The 26,874-nt window shown below is 45.0% G+C and overlaps 1 protein-coding gene across 1 annotated transcript; it reads right to left on the bottom strand.

Moving 5' to 3' along the window:
* Positions 1 to 153: 153 nt before the first annotated feature.
* Positions 154 to 24,969, bottom strand: LOC121836740 (polycomb protein EED-like). Its single transcript, XM_042291890.1, has 12 exons — positions 24,536 to 24,969; positions 23,363 to 23,506; positions 19,450 to 19,539; positions 16,546 to 16,611; positions 13,231 to 13,356; positions 12,266 to 12,347; positions 11,825 to 11,916; positions 9,675 to 9,808; positions 9,001 to 9,106; positions 6,316 to 6,468; positions 1,862 to 1,935; positions 154 to 332 (listed from the first exon to the last, which is right to left on the bottom strand). The coding sequence occupies exons 1-12, from the start codon at positions 24,647 to 24,649 to the stop codon at positions 203 to 205; spliced, it is 1,311 nt and encodes a 436-aa protein (XP_042147824.1). The 5' UTR covers positions 24,650 to 24,969; the 3' UTR covers positions 154 to 202.
* Positions 24,970 to 26,874: the final 1,905 nt, after the last annotated feature.

The raw sequence follows: 26,874 nt of genomic DNA, 5'->3' as shown, positions 1-26,874 counted from the left end.
GCGAGCCAGCCTCTGGATGCCAGCAGGGCAAACGGACGTTATTGGTCCCCGCCAGTCTTAAACCAAAACAGACGAGGGCAAGTGACCGACGTCGACGTCTAGGCGTAACGGTTCGGGGGAAACCCACAAAGAATTTTGGCGAGGGGCCTCGTGTGGTGTGGCTACTCTTTTATTTTTGTCGCATGAGCGGCGCGGAGTGAGATCAACGCTGGATGCGGTCCCAGCGCCAGATGGTGGCGTCGTCGCAGATGCACAGCAAGATGCTTCCGTCCCGGTTGAGGTTGGTCTGCCGGATGGGACTGCCGCACTTGGCGTGCGTCAGCACCGTGCTCCTGCACAGCGGGTGGCGAGGGCTGTCCAGTCGCCCACGGGACAAAAACGGCGGAAAAGAGTTTCGGCCGTCCCACCTCTAGCGCGGGCTTCCTGCCTTTGGCAATGCTTCGGCGTCTTTCGAGAGCGCACATGCAGCCAAAGCATGGCAGAAGGCAACGAGGACGTGCTGCGGGCCAGGCATCCGAAAGAGACGTCCCGCTCTTCTCGCCTTGTTAGTGACTATAGAAGCTAGTAGTATGACCCGCAAGTGCCATATTTACTAGGAAAATGGTGCAAACCTTTTTGTGAATGGAGCCTACTGCACTCGTGAGCGACAGAGGTCGGCATTTTAGGTCGCCCACGCTCACCCTCACTCATCCTCACCCTCACAGCTACACTGACGCTCAGCCCCTCACTCACAGTCACGCTCACCTTCACCCCTTCACTCACCCTTACTGAACCTCACGGCCCTCATACCGCTCATGCACTCACGTGCCTCATTCACCCTAACACTCATGAATTTTCGGGGTTCAGAAACTCACTCTCATCTCAGCTGTGAAGATGAGGGTGAGTGAGGGTGAATGAGGGCACCCATGAGTGAGGTTTGCCAAGGTATGGTGAGCGACCCAGAGTGACTCGCTGAATTAAGTCCAAACGTTTCCTGTAGGCCCTCGTTCGCTTGTCCCATCGAGTGTATTTTGCAACGATGGGTTTCCCGTGTGCTGTGTGGTATGCAATAGATGCGTGGGTTCTGGTCACGAAAAGGTTACATTATCTTTCAATGAATGCAGTAGACAAACATCCAGAAATACTGTTGCCCCTCCACTGCAAGCCAGCGAAACATAAAAAGAAAATTGTGCTCCTAGGCCCATCCCACGGCGTGTCGTTTAGACCAAAAACCCGCACCTCGCAAACACTGTGATCGAAAACGCTCCTTTCGGATGTCTGGAGCTGTAAATTCGGGTGGCATATACACCTACGGCGTCATACCACTCGCTGCTTTGTTTGGTCACATTAGCGTTCGCTTCTGTTGCATGCCCAGACAAAGTCGAGATTAAGAAAAAAATAAGTTTCGCAAAACAAACGTAGGATTGTCCAATGTTTGGGTAAAGCCACAAACAAAATAGAAATCGTAAACAAATCGGACTGCTCCCCAGTAGCTCAATTGCTTTGGCTTTGTCGGGTCAACATCCCCAGTTTGAAATTTCTGAACTGCACTTGGTTAATGTTGGGCAGAGCTTGAGGCTCTCCCCAAATCCAGATAATAGGTAATTTGTAATGTTTCCTACCCATAATTTTCTCTTTATTAGAATAAGCAACAAGGTCCAACATGCATGGTTAATCTCTCACAGCCTCCATTCCTCACTGAAGATATTTCGCAACTATCCTCGACTGAACACCAGGTCTGATCTTTTAAGCTGCATATCCAACTCCACAAGTATAAAGGATAATGCGGATGCCCTAATATACAGTAGTCTCTAGTCGAAATTAGATGTACATGACACTCCCAAAAGAGCGGGGGCAAGTTTACGCCGGGGCATTCGCTAACCTGCAGGTTGTGGGGTCGTCCACGTCAATGTTCCACACGTACGTCTTCCCCACCTGGTTCCCCAGGGCCAGGATCTGGACAGGCAAAGGTTAGCAACTTGAGTTTGGACACCCGAGAAGGCGTTCAGCCTTACTTATCTATAGACCTTTTCATTTTAGCAGTTGCCTCACCAGCGGATAGAGGGCGCTGATGTACTCGGCGCTATTACGTTGCTTCAATTTGGTTGGTTTCGGTTTGAACGTGCACGCACTTATGTGGCTGTTTTACGTGGTTTTGCTTAATTTGGTGATACAAATATTTTCCTTGTAGCACACAACCAATGGAACAGTGACATTAACCCACTTTGAGGACTGCAAGGCATTTTTGAGCCTAAATTGTGGGCTTTTTTACGAACTCCTTTGATGTAGCTCGTTATGGTTGGTTGCGAAACACCAGGCTATTGCACAGGGAAGATTACCATCGTCTACGGCCGTACCCGATGACACCAGTTTCCAGAAAAACAAACTAATGAAGAAACTAACACGTGAATGCAAAGAAGCATATCGACAGCTTGATTGGCAATGTGCTGAATCGGGCAGAACAGATGAACTCGCGAGTTTAGTACTCACTGTTTGGTTTTCGTGAGCACCCAACCTTTAGTGAGCTTCGCGGACTATAAACGTATAGTGTAATGGCGCAGATAATTTATATTCACTCCGTGCGACGCGACTGGCGCGCCGCCGCGCGGCCGGTACCGAAGGTAGGCAGCGAGAAGCCCAGAGAAAACGAAACCGAAACCACGCCGCGTACGCTGGTACGCATTGAAGTCGGAGTGGTGCGGTTGCGCTGGGTTCACAGCATGAAGTGCTGCCTGTGCTGTGTCATTAAGTGCTTCAATAGTTATGCGTCGTATCTCGTGGAGACAAAGTTTCACAGTTTTTCACCTCGCCGATGTTTTGTAGGACAGCGACAACGATGGAGCCGTGCTGTACGACGTGAGAAATTTGGTCTCCCGATCATGTCTGCCACTGTGTCGGCACGGCTGACATATTCTACACTGCCGCTTTGCGCTCTGCGTTTGTTTTCGTACCAGTAACGCCTACATGTGTCAGCGCCGATGGGACAAACCCACACTCGCAGGTATGCAGTGCCAATTTCGTTGGAGGAATGCCTTCCACAGAAGTTTCGTCCCCATCGTACGGGTCGATGATATTTCCGGACAAGTATGGCACGCAATCTGTACTTCATGAAGAAAGATTCGAAAGGTAAAAAAAGTGACAAATATAAATCTAAAGAAAACAACAATGAAACTCGGAATCACTGGAGAATCGACGTTTGAGTATGGAAGTTTATATGGTGTGCTTTCTTTCTTGACCAGCCTCCTTTTGGATGTGGAAACGCTGACACCCCGAGTCTTGTAGACAACAATTTTTTTTTCTCGGCTTTAGAGCTACTTATTGCAAAGTTGTTCCAACTGGAAGTACCGTCCACTGGTCCCTTCCTACCTGTAAAGTGTGCACCTCCCACGATGAGTGGTATTATCTGACAGCCTTTGATGGTCAAAGCCAGTTCCCATTTAGTTACGCCGCCCAAACTAAATTTCCACCTGGTTTCGCTATGCCAACTCTTTTTGTTATAATAAGTGTTGTGCCAAGTGACGGTCATGTCAAAGCACCTGTGCGCCGAAAATCAGCACCTCGCACAACAGGTTATTACACAACAGCTGACCGCAAAAGCCCTTGGCGGCCAAACCGTGTGTTGGCCGACAACTTTGTTTTCTCGGCTTTGGAACCACCTTTCGTAAAGTTGTTTCAATTGGAAGTACAGTCCACTAGTCCCTTCGTACCTCTAAAGTATTCACCTCCCCCGACCAGTGGTATTCTCTTGACAGCCTTTTCATGATCAAAACCGGTTCCCATTGAGTTACGCCGCCCAAACCAAATTTTCACCTGGTTTCCCTATGCCACCTTTTTTTTTTTTTTGTATAATAAGTGCTGTGTCATGTTACTGTCAAGTCCAAGCACCTGTGTGCCCAAATCTGCACTTTGCACAGCCCGCTATAACACAACATTTTGGGTCCAATATTGGATACCCCGTACAGCTTTATTTCTTTATTCGTTAGAAACATAACTTTCACACCTGCTGTCTTAAAGAAACTTGGCTCTCTTCGTGCACAAACTTAGTGAACCTCTCACTCGCCTCCAAATATCATCGTTCCAGCAGTCCTATAGGTTTACAGCAACGAGTGAAATAAATTTCCCACTCAGAGCAATGAAGGTGGCGGCCGTCTTGTTTTTCGGAAAATTACTCCAACTCCTTTTTCGGCCGCAACTAGAGAAATTACCCCTAATTACGACTCAAACTCAATATATAAGAAGTGGAGAACAGCTAAATGCCCTTCTGCCCCAGCACTCATGCAACGTCACCCTCAACTTATCGGCTCAAAAAGCAAGTTTCGTCCGTGCGCGCTTCCGCCGCCACAGCTTGGCATGCGAAAAGGCGCCGCAGGCTGCTGGACGCGCCTCACAGTCGAACGCCAGCTCCTCCGCTAGCGGCGCTGCGCGCGTTTTTCAAAGCGCCCCCTATAGTTCCCGCACGGAGTGTATAAACAAATAGTATCGTCTCGGCCTGTTTTTTTTTTTTTTTACTTCAGTACTCGAGGACATTTTCACATGCCGACTACGAAATTTCCTAAATTATCAAACGTCCTAAAGTACTCATAAGCAGCATTTCGTGATATTAGCCCTAGGAAATAAATTATTCTTATATGAACATTTGCTTACTTAAGATATGATTTAGGTGACAGGCCCGTCAAACTAAATCTGCAATTGGTCAAATAAATTTAAAGGGTGCAGGAGAAATACCTCGGAAAGTTTGGCTGAATTCTAGCGCTAGGTACCACCACGGACCTGTGTGAACAAATATTCATTTGTTTGAACAGATTCGCTTTGCAAATTTCTGCGTCGCCAGCCATCAAAAGTAACCTCTATCCGCAATCGACAGCCCTGGACTCGAGTGATTGTTATGCAGACGGTTTTTTTCCCCGGCGTCAAATGTTGCAAACCCCAGATACTGGCAAATATTAAAACAGCGTACACAAAAAAAAAAAAAAAATAAATAAAAGAAACATTGTTATTATTGCGCATGCGCTGAACCAAATTCGCGTTTAGATTTCGAAATAGATACGACGTTATTTCTTTGTGCACGCGATTCTGAAACTCGCCACTGTTAAGTTGTCTGTGGCAGTTGCGCGGGATGTCCCAACCTTTGTGTTAAAATAAATTAAGTAAATTGATCTGACATTTTGGACAAAACCCCGAGACTAGGGGGTTTTGTCCAAAATGTTAAACCTTCACCAGCTTGTTTGCGCCCTAACTTTTTGTTCGTAAATTGATCTGGTTATCTAAAGATAATCAATAAATCACTTAAATGACTGTCGAAATGCGAGAATCCATTGTATACAATTTATTAAACTTCATAAGTAAACCGACCAACCGAATGCTTATTTTTTACACTGCAAAAAAAGATTGAGAACTTCATGCACATGTAGGTGTGATATTATGAACAAACAAATCGCCTAAAGTTGAAATACCATTATTTCTAGCCTAAGATAAAATAAAAGTTAAACGTTCGTTGTCTACTTCCTCTACGAGTTTCGTCAAAAAATAGTCAACATAAACTGTTTCAGATATATTATGCATAAAAAGGATACTTTCATTAAATACAGATAGTCTCCTTGCGCTGACTATTCTTGACGCCTTCTGATGCTAAACGCGCGATATAAATATAGGCGTTTCTTATGTTCCGCCTCGATTAGTAAACAAACCTCAGTTGCCACAAGGACTTTTGTACCCTCGTGATATCTTAGTCCTCGAGTACACGTATCGGACTACAGCTTCCGAAGTAAGGCAACAAAGCGCGATGAAACGCGGCGAAAAACACAAATAGCACGCATCCACCAAGGCGCGGAGGGGGGAGCGGAACAACAAGTTAAAGCAACCTAATGGCTGCCGCGCCACGTGATTCCAAGATGGCAGCGCCCATGCGAGGAAGGATGAAATGGTCTATAGTGTGTCCCAAACAGACCTTCCACTGTAAAACGAGCCGGAAAAATTGGCACCTTCAGATAGAACGTTCAAGCTTCCACCAGGGCTGTGTTCCAAATCTTACTCGAAGGAAACGAGTCGGAATAAGCTTGAATTTAAGCCGCCCAAGTATGTCCTCGATCATACTTACTGAGTACTGCCATTGATGGAGCCACTTGACATGTTCAGCCTTTCACCAACACCAAAATCAATGGCAATAACTGAGCATCCGCACGCAAACTAATTGAGAAAATGGCAAATACTGTTCATCAATACAATGGAACGCGGCTTACCTGAAGGGAAAAGGCGTTTCATGGAACTCAAAGCTATACTGGAACACAGGTTGTACGAGAACGTGTAGCCCAAAGGAGCAGTCAGTGAGATGCCCACCTTCTGCTCGAAGTCCATGGAGAAGCGCATGAACCAGATGTTGCACTCCTTGTACTCGAAGCGGTGCAGCACCGTCGTGTTGGTGTCTGTGTGGCGCACGTCCAGCTGCTCCAGGAGCCCCGGCTTCCAGCACACAATGCAGTTCTCACACGACTGCAACCAACAGGGCATGTAAGTGCCCTCGCCAGCTTGGCACAACGGGGGTAGGCTCCCCCGCTGCTAGGGGGCTCCCAACAGACGGTGCCCGACAGAGTTTCCGACAATGTGGGTTCTGTACAGTCCCCAAAAATAGGAATAATATTGAGCGAGCGCTACAATCGTAGCCCCTGGGAAAAGTCGTAACGAGAGGAAGTGCATGCATCAAAAAGTACAGAACAGGTGCCAGCCTGGCAGCAGCAACTATCCTCGCAACACCCCACTCGGGGAGGGAGGAAAGAGGGGCGAGGAGAAGTGCTTGCTGGAATTGGCACAAATAAGGAGCGCTTCCGTAAATGTGCACGCGTGCGAGCTATATGGTAGGATTGTGGCAATATTTGATTTTTTGAATGATATTTTATTTGATATTTACTTCAAGATGAACCGCGATATTCACATTTTTCGAAGTGTTGATGTGCAGCAGCTTAGCACCGTTTAGCGTGCTTCGTCCCGAGCGTCGGTGCACTGAGGAGAAGCAACACCTGTGAAGCTCGCTTTCGCGGGTGTTGCTCTTTTGCAATGCATGGGCGCTCGGTAAGAAGCGTGCTCGGTGGTGCTAACCCGCTGCAATCAACACTTCGAAAAGTGCAGATATAGCATTCACATGCTTAGGAGAAAAGCACACCTTTAAAGCGGGATGGCACACACACATACTAAGTGTATTTAAAAGAAAATTCGTGAATCTTGATATTTACATTGCAGTAAAATTTTCAAACCTGCATTAATCATTCGTGATTGTCTTTTTATTTTAATGCGAAAGCATTAACTGTCTCATGGAGCAAGCCAACATCATCAGCTTTGAAACCGCGCCAAACGGCACCTTAAATCCTCTCCCCAAGTGAATCCAGCTCCCAGCTATGAAACCTCACGAAAAGCTAGCCAATGGCACCAAAATTCCTTGCGGAGTAAAGCTGATGGATTTTCGGCTTCAATCCCATTGGCTGGCGCGCTTCGACAAGGCTCCCAATGGCCGGATACGCAGCGCCATCGGGTGGCCGGTCGTTGAAACTGCGCGTCCGTTTCAACTACCAGCCACCCCATGGCACTGCGTGCCCGTCAGCGCGCCGCTGCAGACGAAATAAGGGAGCGGAAGAATGATGTACATGCTTTCGCATTCACAACTCATAACAAGTGCTTAGGTGTACCTCGAGCCTTTTTCAAATTCGAAATTGAAGGACATTTACATATAACTAGCAGATTTATAAATCCCTTCAATTAGATATAGCTGGGCACCTCTGCAGGTCTAATTTTATGTCAAATGCAATATTTACCTGCCATCCAAATGTAGGCAGTGAACTTTCTGAGATCATAGTCTAAAAAATCTATTCCTTAGGTGCAGTCTCCCATTTATATAGCTCTGGGCATACTAAAATGAAAGAGAAAAAGGATTGATAAAACTACTGGAACACTGAAGTAGCATCTGTAAATTTTCACAAATTGCCCTCATCCCCGCAATGTTTTGCCTCAATTTCCAGGCGATTGGTCAACTTTTCTAGGTAGACTGACGTTCCCTGACCATATCATATTCTGTTCTGGTGAGTGCTATACCACAAAAATGCAACCATCCCTTAGTTTCAAAGGCACAATTTCTCCAATATGAAATGTGCCCCAGTCATGACTGAAATAAGGCAATGTCGATTGAGCATCATAAACATTAAAGTGCCTTAATGTGCATGTGTGACTAAGGGTGGTGACATCAGACAATTTTACTTTGCAATGCTTCTTTTTCTTTGCTCTAGAGTGCATGAAAGGGCATATCTCGTAGCATGAGCTGCCTGCTTTGACCTGTGCCATGGCAGCCTTTTGTTTTCCATTATTTCTTTGTACTTTTCATGCGTTTGTGTGCCAACAGCATTGGGTACCACAAAAAGTGGCACCACCTCCCCCCTCCCCCCTCCCCTCCCCTCCCTCCCTCCCTCCCTCCCTCCCTCCCTCCCTCCCTCCCTCCCTCCCTCCCTCCCTCCCTCCCTCCCTTCCCTCCCCCCCCCCCCCAAAAAAAAAAAAAGAAAGATGCCAAAACACAGATCTAACTAGCATATTTTCCGGACCATACATGTTTAAATTTTACCCGGTGCGGACTATCCACGGTGCGGACTATACAAGATTTTTTATTTTTTTTTCACTGTGATAAGACAAGAAGGATTTTATGGATAACAGAGTACATTAATGTTGACTTACGTACAATACAAGCTTCTTTGTGAGCTAAATACAGCAGCCATTTGTGAAAGTGTGCTGTGCATGATGACTTTTATGTTTGGATTAGGCACTGAGTGCAGACTATGTACAGCATGCAGACTATTTAAGCAAAAACTTCTATTTGTTACGTCACATTTGTTTCTGTGGACTATGCACCAGGTGCGGACTAAAGACCGGAAAATATTGTGCTCTAGGTGCGACACCAGACGTTAGCATAAAATATGCAGGGACCACCACCGTACCCTCTGAAAGCAACCTGGTTGGATACGTTGCGACTAATCTACAGGCACATACCTTGGAGAGAACAAAGTTGCCCAGCCAGCGAACGCAGTCGACATAGTTGCGATGAATGTCGCGTGTCGTGAAGTCCGGGTAGTGCTGCCTCACTGTAGCAAAGGGCCTGAAAAAGCAGAAATTAATTAGTATTCATCTGTGTACAAGCCGCTCTGGGCATTTATCGCTTGGGGGGCAGGCAAGGCAGACAACCAGTCGATTCACATGGAAAAAGAAAACAACACTAGAACCGCGCCGAGAGACGACTTGCATTCACGCGCCTTAATAAACTAGAGCGTTGCACGAGGGTTTTTTCGCAGAAACTAGTCTATAGTCGCCGACAGAACGAAACCGACGTGGTGTTTCTATCTGATGCCCAGCCTTCAGCATGTGCCCGTTGCCCTTCGCCGTGTTTTGGCTGTGTGTGTGTGCTCAAAGCTCATGAGGTGCCGAAGCATTATTGAAGATGGAAGGCTCGCACTGGAGGCGGGACAACCAGAAAGGCCCCCTGCCGTTTTTGTCCCGTCGGCAACCACAAAAACAATCGCGAGGAAACTGCAGGAGTTTCCCCCAAGATGTAGGGGCGCAACGAATACGCAATTCGGTTCTGTGGCGGAGCAAACTCCGCATGCCGATTCACAGGCACATGCAGCGACGGAGCTGTATGGCCCCCCGGGGAGGGAGTGGGGCCTTGCCGGTGTGCCTTGCTGGGGCAGTAGTGGTGGGAGTCGCGGATGGCCTGGGCAAAGGCAGCCGTGTCCAGCTTCCAGAGCTTGAGCGAATGGTCCATGCCGCACGACATGATCTTCTGGCCCAGCAAGTCAAAGTCCTGCGGAAGATGGGCAACTCTGTGTTTGACTTCACAGGTGCGACAGTTTCGAGGTGGTGCCTACGGCATGCAATCTAGTGGAAAGTGTCTAACACGTACGTGTTGGGACGTCACGAACCTGCAAAGGCTCGAGTTGGATCAGGTTAGATGTTTGGCTGTTTTTAAGGCTGGTTCGCTCACGTGCGCTTAGTTGCAACCAAGTGCGCTGCGCAGCCTTGAACTTCCTTGTGATGGGAGAATGTGCCGGCACACTGTTAAAGGGACACTGAAAGGGTATTCGCGCTCGCCGAGGTTTTTATTTAAGCACGACCTATAATTGCGTAACTACCCAGAACAGAATTTGCGGCTCAAAATTAGTTTTCTTTCTCCCCGAAAACAGCCGGTCGGCTGTTTTCGGGAAAACTCCACATTTTCCCCCATTTATCTCTTCACTTTGGGTGGGCATTCTTTTGTAACTTTAAAATAGACTGCAGGTTTTGTAGTATTTGCGAGATCAAATATAAGTACCATATATGAGAAACAATCATTTACAACAATGTCAAAAAAATTTTGAGCCCATAATGAAAAAAAATTATGCACAAAATAATTAGGAAATTTACGAAAATCACAAGCATTCTAGGGGTATTAAGCTATTGTCAATGCACTCTCTCGTCATAAGTGATCACAAGGCTGCATAATGCACTCAGTTGCAACTGAATGCAAGTATATGAACCAGCCTTGATGCACATGAGCATAAATTTTAAATAGTGCCGGTGCGGCCTATTGGGGAAGCGGTACTTTGTTGTAACAAACTTACTAAATAAATAAAAGTTTACCGTAATATCTCGGGAGATGCCCCTTCCCGAAAGATAACCACCCCTTGCTTTTGGCTCGCTTTCCTTCGTTTTTTTAAACACCGAAATATAGCCCACTTTTAGTACCGTAATTGCAGAGTTCGGATCAATGATGAGCTCAGCGTAAATGTGGCTAGTTAGCTATGGCGGGATACAAGCAAACATTGCTGACTGGGAGGTAGAGTCATCTTTGCTTCATTGCCCCATGCCACGATAACAAGTATGGCAGGAGCACGCAATCTAAAAAATAGCATTTTTCCCAGCTTCTCTCGGTTGCACATCGAAAGTTAGCCCAGTCCTTTTTTTTCACTTGATTTGTTCTTGGTTTTAGGTGGGCTTTTTCTCGAGATATTACGGTATATGTTTCCGTTCACATTGTGTCGATGCAGGTAATTATTCTCCAAAGTTTAAAACGAGCAATTGCATTCATTTTCCACACCAAATTTAAAATTTTTGCGTCAAAGTCGGGAAACGCTGCCCAAGAAGTCGAACTTGGTTGAATTTGGTCGAAAGTTAGAAGGCTCAACAAATGTTAATGACATCCGTAGACATATATGAAATATAAAATATAGACATATATGGAATATAAATCTAAAAACAAAAATTCGAAAGAGCCAAGACGCAGTTTATGCGGGAACCATGAAAAGCGACTATGGTGTAGTACTGGGATGAGAGTATTGCAAGGACAGGGTGGCTACAGCTGCGAATGTTTTAATCCATTTCATGCAAATGGTGACACAAGACTCTAAAACAATGTTAGGCTTCTTTTTATATGCGACGCCTTGGCCCGTCACGCATGAAGTGCCACGGCGGACGTGTTGACTGGCATGTCAGTGGGACTACATAAGTGTGTCCAACACACATGTCAGGTAAGAATGCAAAAAAAAAAAAAAGAGTCTTTTATAAATAAATTGCATCGTGTAAAACCAGAAACTGTAGAGCAATGCAAAATGCAGTCTGAATTTTCGAAGATGTGTGAATGGGGGGTCCAAGGGAAACTTGAGTCTTCAAGCCTGCTAGCTTCAGAACTCGACAACAGTCAGGACAATAGACAGGACAACAGGCAGAACATACAGTACAGCAGACAGAAAGGGCAATACACAGAACAGGCATCACAGCAGAACAGAAAGCAGGGAGGAAGTGCAACGGGAGAAGGAGGGGCCAGAAAGGTGGGAGTACTCACTGCGCTAAGCACTTCGTCCCTGTGCCCTTCCACCCCTCCAAAGATGGCAATGCACTGGTCCGTCTTGACATTCCACAGACGGAGGGTGTGATCTGAAACACAAGGAGCACATTGCCTGCAGCTTTTTTTCTGACATCTGTCAGGCAGGCTCAATAAAGCTCAGTTATTTCAAGAATGGCTGCAGGAGATGTGGAGTTCACATCATACTAAATTACGCACCGAGAAAATATGAATGCCCACATTGAATAATGACATGCCTACCCAAAACCCTGGAGTGCAGGGTGTTTGTTTGGGCTAGATATATGAATATGTTGCATACTCAGATGAATTCTAAAATTTAGAGAAAAAACAATGAAAGATCTCGAGCTTACACGAACACGAACACATGATCGCCACTTTAAAGTGCCCTTCCCATTGTTGCTGTCCGAAAAAAGGACTTACCTTTGCTGACGGACAGCAGGAGGTTGACGTCATGGGGATGGAATTTGAGTTCGTTGATAGCGTTCCCATGTCCGACGTAGTGCTGCGTCGAGGAAAAGCCCCATGTCACAGCCCAGTCTCTCCAAGGCAAGGCATCCAGGCTCATGCCGACATCCTGACCGGCTTTTGAAGCACCATGCTCTTATGCATATAAAAACTTCAAATGACACAGTAAGGGTGTTGAGGCATCTTTGCATTCTTAACCCTTTCATGGTCAGGTTTTGTTTCCAGAGATAAAAAAAAAAAACACTGCGCAGGCTTTCTTTTTTTTAAATTATCTAATGGGAGCATGTACAGTGCATGCCAGCTGTCCAGGTCGAAAATCGGTTAATGGAAATATTGAGAGCGAAAAGTTGTCGCCTTTCTATTATTCGGTTTCATTTTAGCGCAATTGCTTCCGCAACATTCCAGTGGTTCCAGACTCCAAACCGGTGGTAGTTTATGCAACTTCTCCATCGAAAGATGATCGCTCATCCTTCTAATTTAATTCTGAGAAGCGTTCGAAGTCTGAATCACAAGCAAGAAACGATGCTCCGATTGCCACCACCACCAGAGCAGCCAACACGTGAAGCGACCATCTCGTGAGTATTACCTATACCGAGTGTCAAACTTTGCACACTGTCAGCAGCGTCAGCAAGCCGAAACGAGACGCAAATATAAATTTTATAGTTTGCCAAAGACCTATCAAAAAGCAGCACCTACCGGGGTGTGCGCGGTATCGTGTTTCGGCGGGAATTTTCGACCGCGTAATCGGTGCCGTACACATAAAAAAGGACCGTCAAAAAGTTAAAATAAAGAATGGTGAAAAAAATAAATAAAGGGTTATAATCTGGCACCACGACCTCCTTATCTAGGACGCATTGGGAGAACTCGAAATAAAACCATAGTGCATTTCACGCTGTCCTGTCGGCCTCTGCCGCCCTCACCTTGGTGCACTTCATGGCTGCTGGGCTGATGATGCGGATGACGCCCCGGGACCCGGCCACGGCCAGCAGGGGGAAGCCCGTGACATCGTCGTACGACCAGGCGCATGTGTACAGGTTCTCTTCGGGCTGGGTTGCCAGGGGGTCAAGGCTCTCTCTCGGCGTGCTGGGCGAGTCACGCCCTCCGCCTATGCTGCCTAGAACGCATCTTCAACCGGCGCGTTCTAGGCAGCATTTAAAACTAGAGACCGCTAAAGGCATGGGTATGCTGGCGAGCTACTGTTGAGACCGGTTATAACGAAGTCAACGATAATCGGAGATCACTTCGTTATATCCGCTATTTCGTTATAACCGACTTCGGTTATAACGAAGTGCAAAAGGGAATGGGAAATCGCGATTACTTCGCTGTAGCCGCTATTTCGTTACAACCGCGTTCGTTATAACCGGTCTTGACAGTATCGCAGTCTTGCTGCAAACTTTAAGTGAAATTTTCCCAGTTTTAATTTTTTTTTTCTTTGGAAATACTGTTAGTTCTAAAAGGGGACTTTAGCAGGAAAGGACACAAAGTACCTACAAGAGAATTGCATGCATCATAATTGGCACTTTAAGTTCAAAACATAATGCAAAGGTTATTGAACAGTGCTTAAAAAAGAAACAAAATCAGCCATGTTTATAGAAAACACAATTAAAAGGAACAAAAAACATAGCAGACCAGCCCTGGTTATACAAAAGAAAACAAAAAAAAAATATAATTTTACATAACTCATCCCTATGTGACAAAGCATCTAGATGTGCTAGGAATTGGGTTATTGTGGCGACGCTGGTGCTCAAGAAATTTTGTTATATGCTTTAGTATAGTATGTTCTAGTAGTTTGCAGCAAGTACAGGTGAGGGAAACCGGCCTGCAGTTGGAAGGATTGGCAATGTCGCCACGCCTGCTTTATGTATTAGAATGACCTTGCATTTTTTTCCATTCAATGGATACCTGACAAGTGCCGAGACTTGTTAAAAATTAGGTACAAATATTCACTCATCCATTCAGCATACCACTTTAAGAAACTTGTTAGGTATGTTATCAGGACCGCTTCCCTTTTTTGTGTCAAGGTTGAGCAAGAGGTCGAGAATTCCCACTTCAGTTACGAGTAGAGGTTCCAAGACGCTGGTGTTAGGGTCGAGGTTACAAAGTTTTACATTATCTCTAGTAAAGACAGATTGAAATTAATTATTAAACTAATTTGCTTTACTTCGTAAATCTTCAAAGGTTAAACCGGGACGGCTTATTTTCTGGAGGTGTACATAGTTCCAGAACTTCTTGGGAGAGCATTTTAAAAATTCATGAAGGGTCACATAGAGATATTTATCCTTAGCTTAATTTATTTTTTCTTTTAACAATTTTACGAACTCAGAAAGTACAAGTCTGCTTTGCGCACTTTCCTTAGCTTAAGTCATTGAACTAGTTCTTAAGCAAGTCCAGTAAACTTGGTATCGTTGTTGCCTGTAATAATTGAGGTACATCCTAAGTCCTAAGACTTCCCTTTTTCTCCTAAGCTTGATGAACAAGAAAGATTTAGCAGTTAATTGGTGTAATCAACTTGGTTTTTCCTCTAAAATTGATGATTTATTTATATTTAACAGAACAGCTCTACAACAAACATTCTATCAATTTGGGGACATATGGTGGATCTTTGGGAATCATCATATATAGTTAAAGCTTTTTTAATAAAAAAATCACTCTAATAACTGCCCCCCCCCCTGTCCAAGAAAACGACGACCTGATTGGGATGCAAGAATCCACCATATATTTTTATTCAAGGAGATTTATTTTAAATCTAGTGGCAAATTCTTATTACTAAGAAATACATCTGCATGATGCATTTAAGTGTGATAGGAGAATAAATAAGACAAATGACCAGCTTGCAAGTAACACAACAGCCAGCACAGGTTCCAGTACCACTTTACTGTGCCTTCATTTAAAGGGACAATGAAGACGATTTTATTTAATTTGTTTAAATGTTTTTTTTATGCTTCTTGAGAACATAGCATGCTGCCCAATTTTTTGTAGACATTTGTGACGCGTATTTCTGTGCTAACGAAAGAAGTAAAGAAACCAAAACTGAACAATCTCCATTCTCGTTTCTGGGCCTCCAAAAATGGAGGTGACGTAGGAAGTGACGTCAAGTGTGAATAGTTGGTATCGGTAGTATTTAGGAGATCGAGACTCTGGTTACCGCGGTGGGTTATAGCGGCGCGGTGGCGCGGTCGTTTCGTCAAATATGTCAACGTAGACGGCAATGCCGCTCTCGCGAGCGAGTTCGAGCTTCCGTTCAGTGACCCAACACAAACGGAATGGGAGTACGTGTGTGGCGGCCTCCGCCATCACCCGACGGAGACTGCCCAGCCGGTAACGAGCGGCCCGCATGCCGAAGTGCCCATAGTTGCTCGTTGGCCGTTTCGCGTCCAGCATAGCAAAGAAAAAAACAATTAGGCTGCTTTATTTAAGGTTTAGTAATGATTTCCGGTCCGGTTTATACTTTTCATGGTTATTCGAGCGGAAATTAGAACAGTATTTCTAAACATCGCGAACCAAAACGTGATCGAGGGCACGTCTCTCGTTTCGACCAATCGCTGTGTCTCTTGTGACGTCGCGCTTCTTGGCCCCGCATCGGTCACGTGCGCTCCGCTTCTCCTGGCTTCTCCCGCAACTCTCGGGGCGTCGCCCCAGTCGATCCCGGTACAATCATTACCGCGACTGTTTATTTGATTTGCACGGACAAGTGCCGATTTCGGCTGAAATTTGGGCAACGTGGCCCGAGACGTGCCTGGAACCCAGTTCAATCGCCAAAAAGATGTCCGAAATTGCCTTCATTGTCCCTTTAATCAATATTCGTGTCAACTCTCTGGACCCCTGTGGTCCCTGGCTGCACGCCAAACTATTTCCTAAAGTAAAAAAAATATCACTCTGACGTTCCTCCGATGAAAAACACCAGCTCAGCAGAAAGATACATTGGTTCCTTAGAAAGGGTTTTGTAAAAATATATATCCATCCATTTCGCATTTGCACTGCTGTGACTATGCCACATTTTTGATCCCCTCTTTTCTCATCCCTTCGTTTCTCTTATACCATCATAATTCACTATCTCACTTCTTCACACTTTTTAGTTGAGGGGTAGTTGAGTAGTTGGTGCCATCTTTCAAGCTGCCAAACTTCCCCCAGATATAATTAATTTTCTCTCCCTCTAGATAGTCCATGAGAGAGCACAGGTATACCGAGGTTCAACCACTCCTGCCAGTAGACTGATGTAGCGCACAAAGGGATACATCTGGGTCGCAGTAGGACTGCAGCAACTTGATGCTTCCATTCTCCAGGCATTCGTAGAGAGTCACCTGTTTAAGGTAAGAAAGAAAAGTGGCAAGAATAAACACAATGTTTGTCAAAATCCTTGCTTCAGCTCATTATTTCATAGTTCAGGTTGTGGCTCCTATTAGCCCAATATCAATGATATGAGCAAAATTTATTTTTGATTACATCACAATGACAGCTTTTTCAACTTTTATTAGGTCAGTGCTAGCTTGTGTACATCTTGCTTGAAAGTTTACCAAAACATATGAAAGCTTCGTAACAATAGTGCCCACAAACACAGCCTTCTTGTGTGGTGCATGAAAATTGCACTTTGTCTAGCAATATCAATATTTACAAACAAAAAGAGATGCAAAAGAAAAAAATCAGAAATGTAATAAAATTATTTTTGTAGCCTGTCTTAAATGGACCTAAGTAAGAAAAATATTTAAATCTATCATGTTCAATGTAGCAGTGCGCATTGTAGATGATGGTGACCCTACATGCATTTTAGGAGGATAAAATGTTTGAATATGATGACTAGCTCTAGACTTCAGGCAATGGGAGGAGGAACAATTACAGTGCTTTCAGCAACATCTGAGCAGCACCATTTGTGAATAGCATTTAGATAAGAGTTGTCCACACCCTCTGTTCTGCAGTCTCTCAATACAGTGCAATCCACCTATAACGATACCACATATAACAATATACCACTTAAAAGAGATCAGTTTATCGAGTTTCTAGACTAGAAATGACCAGTTTCTAGTCCAGATACAACGATAATCGGTTATAACGATTGCATTTTTGGGTTTTCTCATTATCGTTATTAGTGGATTGCACAGTATTCACTATTCTTAATCTTGTAAGAGACAACACTGTGTCAAGCACAAACCAAAGGCTAACTCTTTCCGCTCACATTTATGTTGCAGGCATGACATACGGTCAATAATTCAAGGCCCACAGTAAAGCAGTTTCGTACTACTATGGAACTGACAACGGCTTGATACTCTATAACAGGGGCGGCGAAATTGCAGCCCACAGTCCACAGACAGCTCCTCTTTGGGGCTGATAGTGTGGCTTTCGTGATTTGGGGACAATCTAAAATAATTTGGGACAGAAATCATTCTATTTTATAAAAACCGAACAGTAAGCAACTGGCTAAAAAAAGACATACAATTAATGACTCTAGACTGTGGCCACCATGCAGTCAACGATCGTGTCAAAATAAAAAGGACTCATGACAGAGACAAGGCTAATCACAATCAAGCGTTATTGAGCCGGTAGCGTGTGTCTCTGGATGCCATCGTAGAGCCATTGGCATCAGTTTTGCATGTAATGGTCAGCACAAGGTATGCCCCTCATCTGCCTTCGCTGATGAACATGTCTGTGTGCGTCAAATTGTAAAGATTGGTTGAAGTTAATCAAAGTAAGTAGGCTTGATTAGTTTGTCAGATTCATGGAAGCCTTTGACTGCCAGGGTCTTAGGGTCTGATGCCAACAGGTTAATGCAGGAATCTCTCAATCCCGGCCCGTGGGTTAAATCTGGCCCGCGGAAGTTTCTGACTGGCCTGTGGCTCGCCGTGGCCCTTCCAATGAAGCCCAGCCCATAGTCCGCTTCTAGTAGGCCTGCTGCTACCAGTGCAAAAATAAGCATGTGTAAGGAAACGGCACTGCAACGTGCACCAACAGTGCAAATCAAGATACCAAAAAGAGCGAGAAAAAACTGTTTATCGTAATGCGGGTCTTCTTGCCATATTAATCATTGGATACTCGTATCACCACCTTTCCTAGACACGTTTTATATCTAACTACGTACATGAAAATTCCTTTGCATTCTCAGTACATTGTGCTTAGTGTCCTGCATCATAACTATTGCAAATTGCTAGCATCAGCTCTACCATTTTCATTAGTCTTCTATCCTGTTTCAGTATGCCAGTTTCATTGTGCTTTGTTTTATGCTTGGTGACTTTTATAGGTCCCAATGATTGTGCAATGTCATAATTAGCTTAATATTGAATTTCAAACTAAAGTATATGCACTCATCCACCTTACTTTTTAATTATTACTCTTTTTTATTTGTATTTAAATGCTTATCTATAATTATTCATTTAGTATTTCCTCCTTTATATTTACTTATATCTATTTTCTGGCTCTCGAAACTGTAACAGATCCCCAATCCGGCCCCTAAGTCATATAGTTTGGAGACCTCTGGGTTAATGAAAACAATGTGTTACTGCAAAACTCTATTGAATGTATATCTGACAAAATCCAATTTATGGAGGGGTGTACAAGATAATGCAGAAAATACCAAAGAAAAAAAGAAAGAAAAGAGAAAAAGAGTGCGTTTGGGTGTAGGGGGTGTTTACAAGGTGCCCCCCCCCCCCAATTATCTTTCTTATTTACCAGCACATACTCAGGGTGGTTCAACGAAAAATGATTATTTCGTTCGAGGCTCTTGGACCACGTCCAATCTGGTCACTCCTGCTCTATAAAAATAAAACCTGATAAACAACTAAGAAATTATGAATGATTTAAAAACAATTATATATAGCCTGTCATCTTGATATAATAATTTATTTCATATATCTTAACTTCCTAATCACCATACATTTAATATGAGCAAATATGCCACAGTTGGATCTTTGTTTCATGACTAATTATTTTGTATGTTTATTGACTACTATTACCTATGACTTGTTTTACTGTGCACGTTTACTATGTTAATTTTCCTGCTTCTGCTGTGTAAGGTACAAGGGCAGAGAGTCCTTCAAGCTGTCTAGCATAGCATTTTTTTTTTCGGTCCCCATGATTACCTCTAGCGGGAATAATGATTCTTATTATGTAAAAGCCCTGGCTGTTTCTGGAAGGACCCTCCACTTACTCACCCGATTGCTTCCGACGACCGCAAAGATGTACAGACCGTCCTTCAGGTGTGGGTTGAACTGGACGCCAAACAGGGGCTGGCCATGGTCCTCCTGGGGGACGATGCTCACCTCGCTCATGCCTCGTGCACAGCTTAGCTCGCACTCAAGGTTGGTTATGAACACTTGTGATGAGAGACCACACTTCTGCCATCAATCGAGCAGCCCCAAAACACTTCCAATATGCATAGATTTCCAAACTTTGTATGCATCATTCTTTCATCGGGGGTCTGAAACACTTCTGACAATGTTATAAGAAACCATTTGTCATGGATACAGCATAGGCTTGGCCTCGCAAATAATGCAGAACTTTCAGTCTAGTAGTTGTACGCAATTCCAGGGCTACTTGATAGGTGGTGCCAGTAGGTCAGCGTGTTTGTTCTCTTGTAAGCCGTCACAGTCAAACACGGATGTGTGAGCCAGCCTTCAGGAAGGTGGACATGCACACAACATGCCACACCCGAGACACATTCTTTCCATATCTTTCGGGTGTGTATGATGCGAGCATCACGCAATAAAAACAATGATGCTATCAACTCAAAGTGGAATGGCTCAGCAATTTCGTTTCCTCCCTCAAGATCTAGGATGAATTATTCCGCAAAGTGAGTTCACGAACAAGTGATACACGACTGTATCCAGTTTTGAATTCATTCCTCAAATGCTGGAATGAAAACCTATTCATCCTTCCTTATCACTTTTGGAATGAGTTCCTGTAGTGCTTTAAAAGGAAAGTATTAATGTTGCAGTTGAGAAAATACAACACCGTGACATTTACGCTGCGCGTATGCATTTTTCTTGAAACATTGCTAGGATCACCAACAATAAGTGAACAAGCAAGATTATCTGGACAACACTGTGTTACATGAGGTTGAAGATCGCTGATGGAAAGACAGTGTTTTTGCTTTCAAGGAACCACAATACACTTCTTTCGATTTCGCTAAATATACTGCTTAGACATAATCTTTGACGTTCATAAAGATAGCGCACCCCCCCCCCCCCCCCCAAAAAAAAAAAAAAAAATGGGCATTAGTTTTTTAGCTTTGCATCCATTACAAAAATAAACACCACAGAAAATTCAGCAGCGTTAAACCTCCGCAACCCGCAACCAAAATACAGAGCCAGGTGTTCTTCCGCCCGCCTGTATTGCCAATATTCAGCATAACCATGTGTCTGGGTTGGCAATGCTTAGTGCAAGTGATGTGCTCCACACATTGTTAGTCAGGTAATTTCCATCACAACACTAAATAGCTACAAACACGAATGAATTGAGTATTACAGGCACTAGCCAACCAGTGACGTGTGCTCATGTCCAATTTGTGAACATTGTTTGGTCGTGATGCCCTCGACGCTGTTTGAAACCGGGTGGATCACAATAACGTTAGAAAGGTCTTATTATGATCCACCCTTATCCATCTTATAAAAAGAATAAGATCACCGAAAAATAAAAAAAAAAGCAGACCACTCTTATTTTTTAAATTTCACAGTGCGAATTCCATTTTTTGCTTCCAGCTTGCATTCTAGTTCTTTTGTGCACCACTATGCAATATGCAGTTAGTAGAACTCAAACCCCATATCATTTCATGGTCCATTCACGGTCACCCTGCTTGCAAAGGATAAGACCGTCACTCTCACGGATGTTAATGTTGGCCTCTTCTCAGAGTGCTCACTGCCGGTTACACACAAACAAGAATGTTTCAATTGACTGAGGAGAGGTTTGACATTTTATTGCAGTTGGAGGTGGGCACGGACATGCTGAGCGTGTTGGTGTTGTGAAACACTGGCATCTACATATAAGTGTTCCCAAAATACACCTCACAAGTGCTTTTTGTTAGTCAAAATGTTTACTCTATATCGCTTACTTTTTCTGTTTACTTGTGTCTTCTATATTACCTGTATAATATGTCTGTGGTTTATAGTTGAACTGTAATGTGGCAACCTTTATTATTAATTTTTTGTAGTACAAGGTGAGTCAAAGCAATCTATGGCTGTTTGAAAGGATGGCATAAAATTGGTTTCTGACCGTATCAAGCTAAGATATTGCACAGAGGTGGACGAAGAACATACATTAAGGGTATAAAACTTTCACTGAACAAACTTACATCAGCAAAAAGTTAGAAATTAAAAACTTGACATACCTAGCTACGGTGGCCGTGTGCTAACCAAAGGTGTCTGATTGGAGCAACAACCGATAGATGTCGGCAGTGTTCTCTGCGTCGACAGGCAGGGGTCGGCAGTGAAGGCACCGAATACAGAATTTTCAGCGTCAGCTTCAGTGATGACGGCACTGTTGCCAGTGGTTTGTTTCGGAGGTTCCCCTCCTCGTTGAGGCGCCTCACCCAGTGCAGAGTTGTAGGGGAGCCCGGAAGTCGCCGCCAAAACTCTGCCCGAAAATGCCGGCGGACCTCTTTTGTCCTGTGGAACTCCTCCTACCAGAGAGCAACCCTCACTCGCTTGTTGAGAGCTAAGCACAGCATGAACATCCCAAAACCGCTCGGATGAAAGTTGCAGACAAGGAATGAGATACTGTAACAACCAGAAAGTGGAAAGCAGATGTCGACAAGTGTCCAAAAATAACTGTTGAGAAAAAAAAAAAGGAGAAAAACGAGACAACACATTTGTTTTGTTGTTCCAGTCTGATATTTTTTTTTTTTTTTTTTTTATTATTGGTAGAATGGAAATAATTATGCACTGACAATTCATGAATTAGAAGGGTGAATCGCTTCTGGCTCAGAAACGTTGTCTGCTATTGCCAAAGTCGAGGGAAGCGCACATCGTGGCAGCCTATAATCTTATGTGCCGCCATCTGTCGGCTGTGGCGCCAATCAGACGCCTCTCGTTAGCAGACGGACGCCGTAGGTAGGAATTTCAAGTTCTTGATTTTTACCTTTTTACTTGGGTATGTTAGTCCAGTAAAATCGTTGTACCCTTTAATGCACCTTCTTCGACCACGCCTGTACGAAATCTTAGCTCAGTACGTTCCCAAACCGATTTGTGTGGTCCCTTCCAACAGCCATGATTCCTTTGCTTCATGCTGTAGCAGATCCCCCTCTCATGTAATGCACTTCATTCAAGTGCCTTTGAGGATTATTAAGTTGAACTGAACTGAATCACAGCATTTCGTGTATATGTTGACATTCCATTGACATGACGTATGATACAATGAGAATGATGACAGTACTATCGGGGAAAAATGAAATGCGAACAGAGGAGCGCGTGGCTCGCGGTACAGGCTGCGCCGCCTGGAAGTGAGCCTAGGAGCGAGGGTGCGTGGCCTACTCCGACGTGTTCACGCCGCTCCATCTGCGCTCCCCAAGCTTCAGCAGTGCGCCTCTTAGTGCGCTAAAAGCTATCACCACTATCTTTGCTGGCTCAGCGCGTGCGGTGCAAAGAAGCTCGCCGCACTCGCCGAGCAGGCAAAGATAGCGGTGACAGCTTTCAGCGCACTGAGAGGCGCACTGCCGAAGCTGGGGGAGCGCCAATCGAGGGACGTGAACACATCAAAGTAGGCCACGCACCCTCGCTCCTAGGTCCACTTCCAGGCGGCGCAGCTTGTGCCGCGAGCCACGCGCTCCTCTGTTCGCATTTCATTTTTCCCCGATAGTACAAAGAGTTACCAAACAAGGAGAATTAAACAAGTCTGTGGGGCCGAGAGGTAGTTCCTTCCCCAGCGCCCTTACCTTGTTGGAGTTTGGGGGGACACACTCCATGAGACGTGCATAAAATGCTCTTGAGAGCTCTGCCACCTTTGAAAGGTTCATCAATTTTTAATAAAGAGACTAACGCCCCGTTTAGCCTAACACGTCCATGCCCTTGCAGTTGCGTAAATTTCAACGGAGAAACTTCACAGACCTCGCGAAGACGGGCGCTCCTATCTCACCTTGATGTGCGTGGTGCATTTGTAGAGCAGCTTGCAGCGCTTGTTTTTGTTTCTGCGTCGCTTGCCACGACGCCTGTTGGTCGGCGTATCGCTCCTCGACGTGTTGTCCGCCGTAGAAGCGCTACCGATACTGGAGGTTTCGTCCTGCAAGAGGCGTCAGAAAGTTGTACTGCGTCACACGGACAACGGCCGCCAAGAATTTGGAAGCATCGCCGCTTTAAAGAACATCGTGTGTATTCGTTGGTGCAGTGCGCGAGGTAACGGTGCTGAGAATAATTATCCTAAAGACGGCATCTTTCATGTTCCCAATTGCCGGCACGAACTGAACACTTTTAATGGTGCTTCGACTGCAGCAGGAAAGTGCGACAACGTTCTAGCAAGCGATAGCCGGTTTTTGCAATTTTTCTGTTACGAATAAAACGCCGCCATGAAAGCTAGTCATGCGGTTATCCGGGGCACATATTTTAGGCAGTAAAGGTGGGTGTCCATCGATAACCCATTTAAATCAAATGCGAGCAAGTGCCGATGTCGCGTTCGCGCCAGCGGTGTCGCAGTGTACACGATCGTTGCTGACGCGACACTGAGTACGATCACACGCCGACGCTAACAGCCGCTAAAGCGCGGATAACTAACAGACGCAAATGACAGGCTTTTGAGAAAAACGCGAGCTTTGAATGAGTCAAGAGGACGAGAACTCTATCCGACTGGTCCGCGCGGCCAGGGCCGCAACCAGGGGGGGGGGGGGTTAGGGGGTTCTGACCCCCCCCAAATTTTTTTCTGGGTACAGCCCTCGGTGCACTGGCAGCCAGCCTATGTTAATCTCCACCTCTGCGCACGCGCAGTGGCGCCGGTCGGCTACCGGGTACCAAACCGGGACCGGTTCTCCGGTTTGCTGTAACTCTCCATTATATGCCACCGATGCACATGATTCATAGGCGAAAATAAGACAATAGACACTTTCAAAATGGCCGCCATTATCCCCGAAACCCCCCCCCCCCCCCCCGAAATTTTTTTCTGGGTACGGCCCTGCGCGCGGCCAGCTACAACACAACGTTGCAGGTAACGCGCGTCGCAGAAGCGGACACCAAGCGAGAGGTGGTTAGGGTTCGTCAGGTTAGCAATTCGAAGACGTTTACGGCATTAAGCTAAGGGGTAATTATTGCAGGTGCTCACGATGTCGTCCGGAGAGTCATCCGAGTGGTCGGACTGGTAGACGAGCCGCGGTTGCCTGGTGTGCTTGGCGCAGCTCGAGCTCGCAGCCTGATCGCCGAACTCAATATCAGACATTGTCGAGGACACGAACAGAGAGTCGGTCAACTTGTCGCGGATGCACTGTTCATGGTTCGGGCAGTATGCAAGCGGATTTTTGTTTCAAAAGGCGCGAAGCAGTCATATTTGCATTTGTTTACAAAAGCACGCCGCGCGCCGCGGACAGACGGAAAGAGCGGAGAGCGTCGTGCGCAGGATTACGGCAGGAAACTGGTGGAAGCCATGCCTATTTTTGTTGTATTAGGCGGTTACCTGTGCCACCTAGCGTAGAGCGTTTGTTCTAGCTGTTTCTAGATTTTAGGGTGCCTTCGTGCCATTTGAAGGCGCTTATGACTGTCATTGTGATAGACCTGCTGCTAAGCGCGTAGCTGGCGTAGCTTTGGCAGCAAACATTACGCACCACCGTACTTTTTTTTTTTTTTTTTCTGCACGAAACCACAGCAGGACGCGATGACCTCACGTGCAAGCCATGCATTTCATTTAACATTTATTTATTTATTTATGTACAATAAAAGCCCCCATGGTCATTACATAGCGGGAACAACAGTGCAATAATTTGAGAAAAAAAAAAAAAGACGAGAAGCAAGGCACACACAAAAAAGAAAAAAATATATATGCATGCGTAGAAAAAACCTTTAGACGCATTCCGGCACTTTCAGCAGTAATTGATATATATATATATATATATATAGAGAGAGATGAAACATACTAGACGATAATTTCAATTCAACTTAGTACTCAAGCACCATGTTTAGAGCGGCAGCAAAAGTATGGCAAAAGACTCATAATCACTGATAGAAGCAGTTTCCCTTGGAAGGCTATTCCAATCCGAAATGGCAAGGAGAAGGGGCGTGATTTTTTTAAACGTTAGACAGTCCATAGATCGGATTAATAAAAAAAAAATGATAAAAAAATAATAAAGTGATTTGAACGGGGCAATTAATGTTGGCCGTAAGAAAACTTAAATATCAATTTCTGTTTCAGCTCGTCGATCTCGTATCCAAATTTGCTCACCTCGAAACCTCCGTTTTACCTAGCTAGCTCTTGATTGAGTATAATACACTGGCAGGCTGACCACCATCAAAAGATATTCCTGCTCTCTACAAAAAAAAAAAAAAAAAAAAAAGGGTATTGTCTTACACTCCTTTGTCCTATATATAATGCACCCCAAAACTTTAGTTGGACGGTGCGGTATAACTCATTAAATAGCTAAAGTACGTATCGAAGACCACAGAAAGAAAACACTGAGGTTTTTCAGTAGAACCAAGAAAACCCCAATTATTATTATTAGCTTGTAGTCAGTCACACGCACATTGACTATTTTAATAAGTTGTAACACACGACTATAAAGCCTGCCGTGAGTACCGTCAGATCGAAGTCAGTACGCTGTGCGTCGAACTGAAGTTTTGGGGTGTCTTATATGGGAGAAAGGGTGAAAAAATACACCCTTTTTTGTTTAACCCGTGAAAAAAAGGGGGGGGGGGGAGGGTTGTTGCGGGGATTCGCTTATTTCTTAAGGCGTTAGCGTTAGTACCCACATGACAGGAAAGGGCTAACGGCGCCCGTCTGCGAGCAAAACAGTGGAAAAAGAAGCCCGCCACGTAGAGAGGAGGAGAGTAGTGAGGGACAAAGGCGAGGGGGAGTTGACGTCACGGGGTGGAAGCCAATGCGCGCGCGGATACTGCGGCGAGTTTCAACTTTTCAGGTGTGCGGAACCCGTATGCCTTTCTGCAATAAAATGGAGTGTTAACCAAGAACTAGTGTTGGTCTAAGGCGGCGGCAAAAGGAGACAGATTGTGAACGAAGGAGAAGGGCTGCCGAAACCGGTGAACAGCGAAAGCACTGTGAAAAGGACACTGAACCTAGGAAAAATTTTTTTCTACCTGGTTAAAACAGGCATGTCTCAAAAAAAAAATTATCGTCAAAAAAATCTGTTTTTTTTTTTCTTTCCTTTGATTTTGTGTTGTTTCTGAACGCTCACTACTTGGGTACAAGCGCTATCGTCATTTTCCTACAGGAGTACAATTCCGGGTTCGCCCGCAAATAAAAAAAAAATGTATTGTAACATAAATATTGGGCAAACAATTTTAGAGCGCAGCTCTTGGGCGCCCGTTTCCGGCTTGAGCGGCGTCGCCGTCGCCGTCAGCGTAACCGCGACCCCCCCTCAGTACCCTTCCCTACACCTCCTCAAGAGCTGTGCTCTAATTCGGCGTTACAGGAAGTTGTGAACGGCTTTATTTTTT

This window comes from Ixodes scapularis, unplaced genomic scaffold (assembly GCF_016920785.2).
Source record: "Ixodes scapularis isolate PalLabHiFi unplaced genomic scaffold, ASM1692078v2 PGA_scaffold2__306_contigs__length_199485367, whole genome shotgun sequence".
Classification (NCBI taxonomy): domain Eukaryota; kingdom Metazoa; phylum Arthropoda; class Arachnida; order Ixodida; family Ixodidae; genus Ixodes; species Ixodes scapularis.
Note: the sequence above shows the minus strand (reverse complement) of the source record. Positions and strands in the feature narration are given on the sequence as shown.

What these genes read in the sequence shown, in the direction of transcription:
- LOC121836740 (XM_042291890.1), bottom strand. Translation starts at nt 24,649, where the DNA reads ATGTCTGATATTGAGTTCGGCGATCAGGCTGCGAGCTCGAGCTGCGCC. An exon ending in ATGACTCTCCGGACGACATC is followed by an intron (nt 23,507 to 24,535) that starts GTGAGCACCTGC and finishes CGCCTCTTGCAG; the next exon opens with GACGAAACCTCCAGTATCGG. An exon ending in TGCCCCAGCAAGGCACACCG is followed by an intron (nt 9,107 to 9,674) that starts GCAAGGCCCCAC and finishes CTGCTTTTTCAG; the next exon opens with GCCCTTTGCTACAGTGAGGC.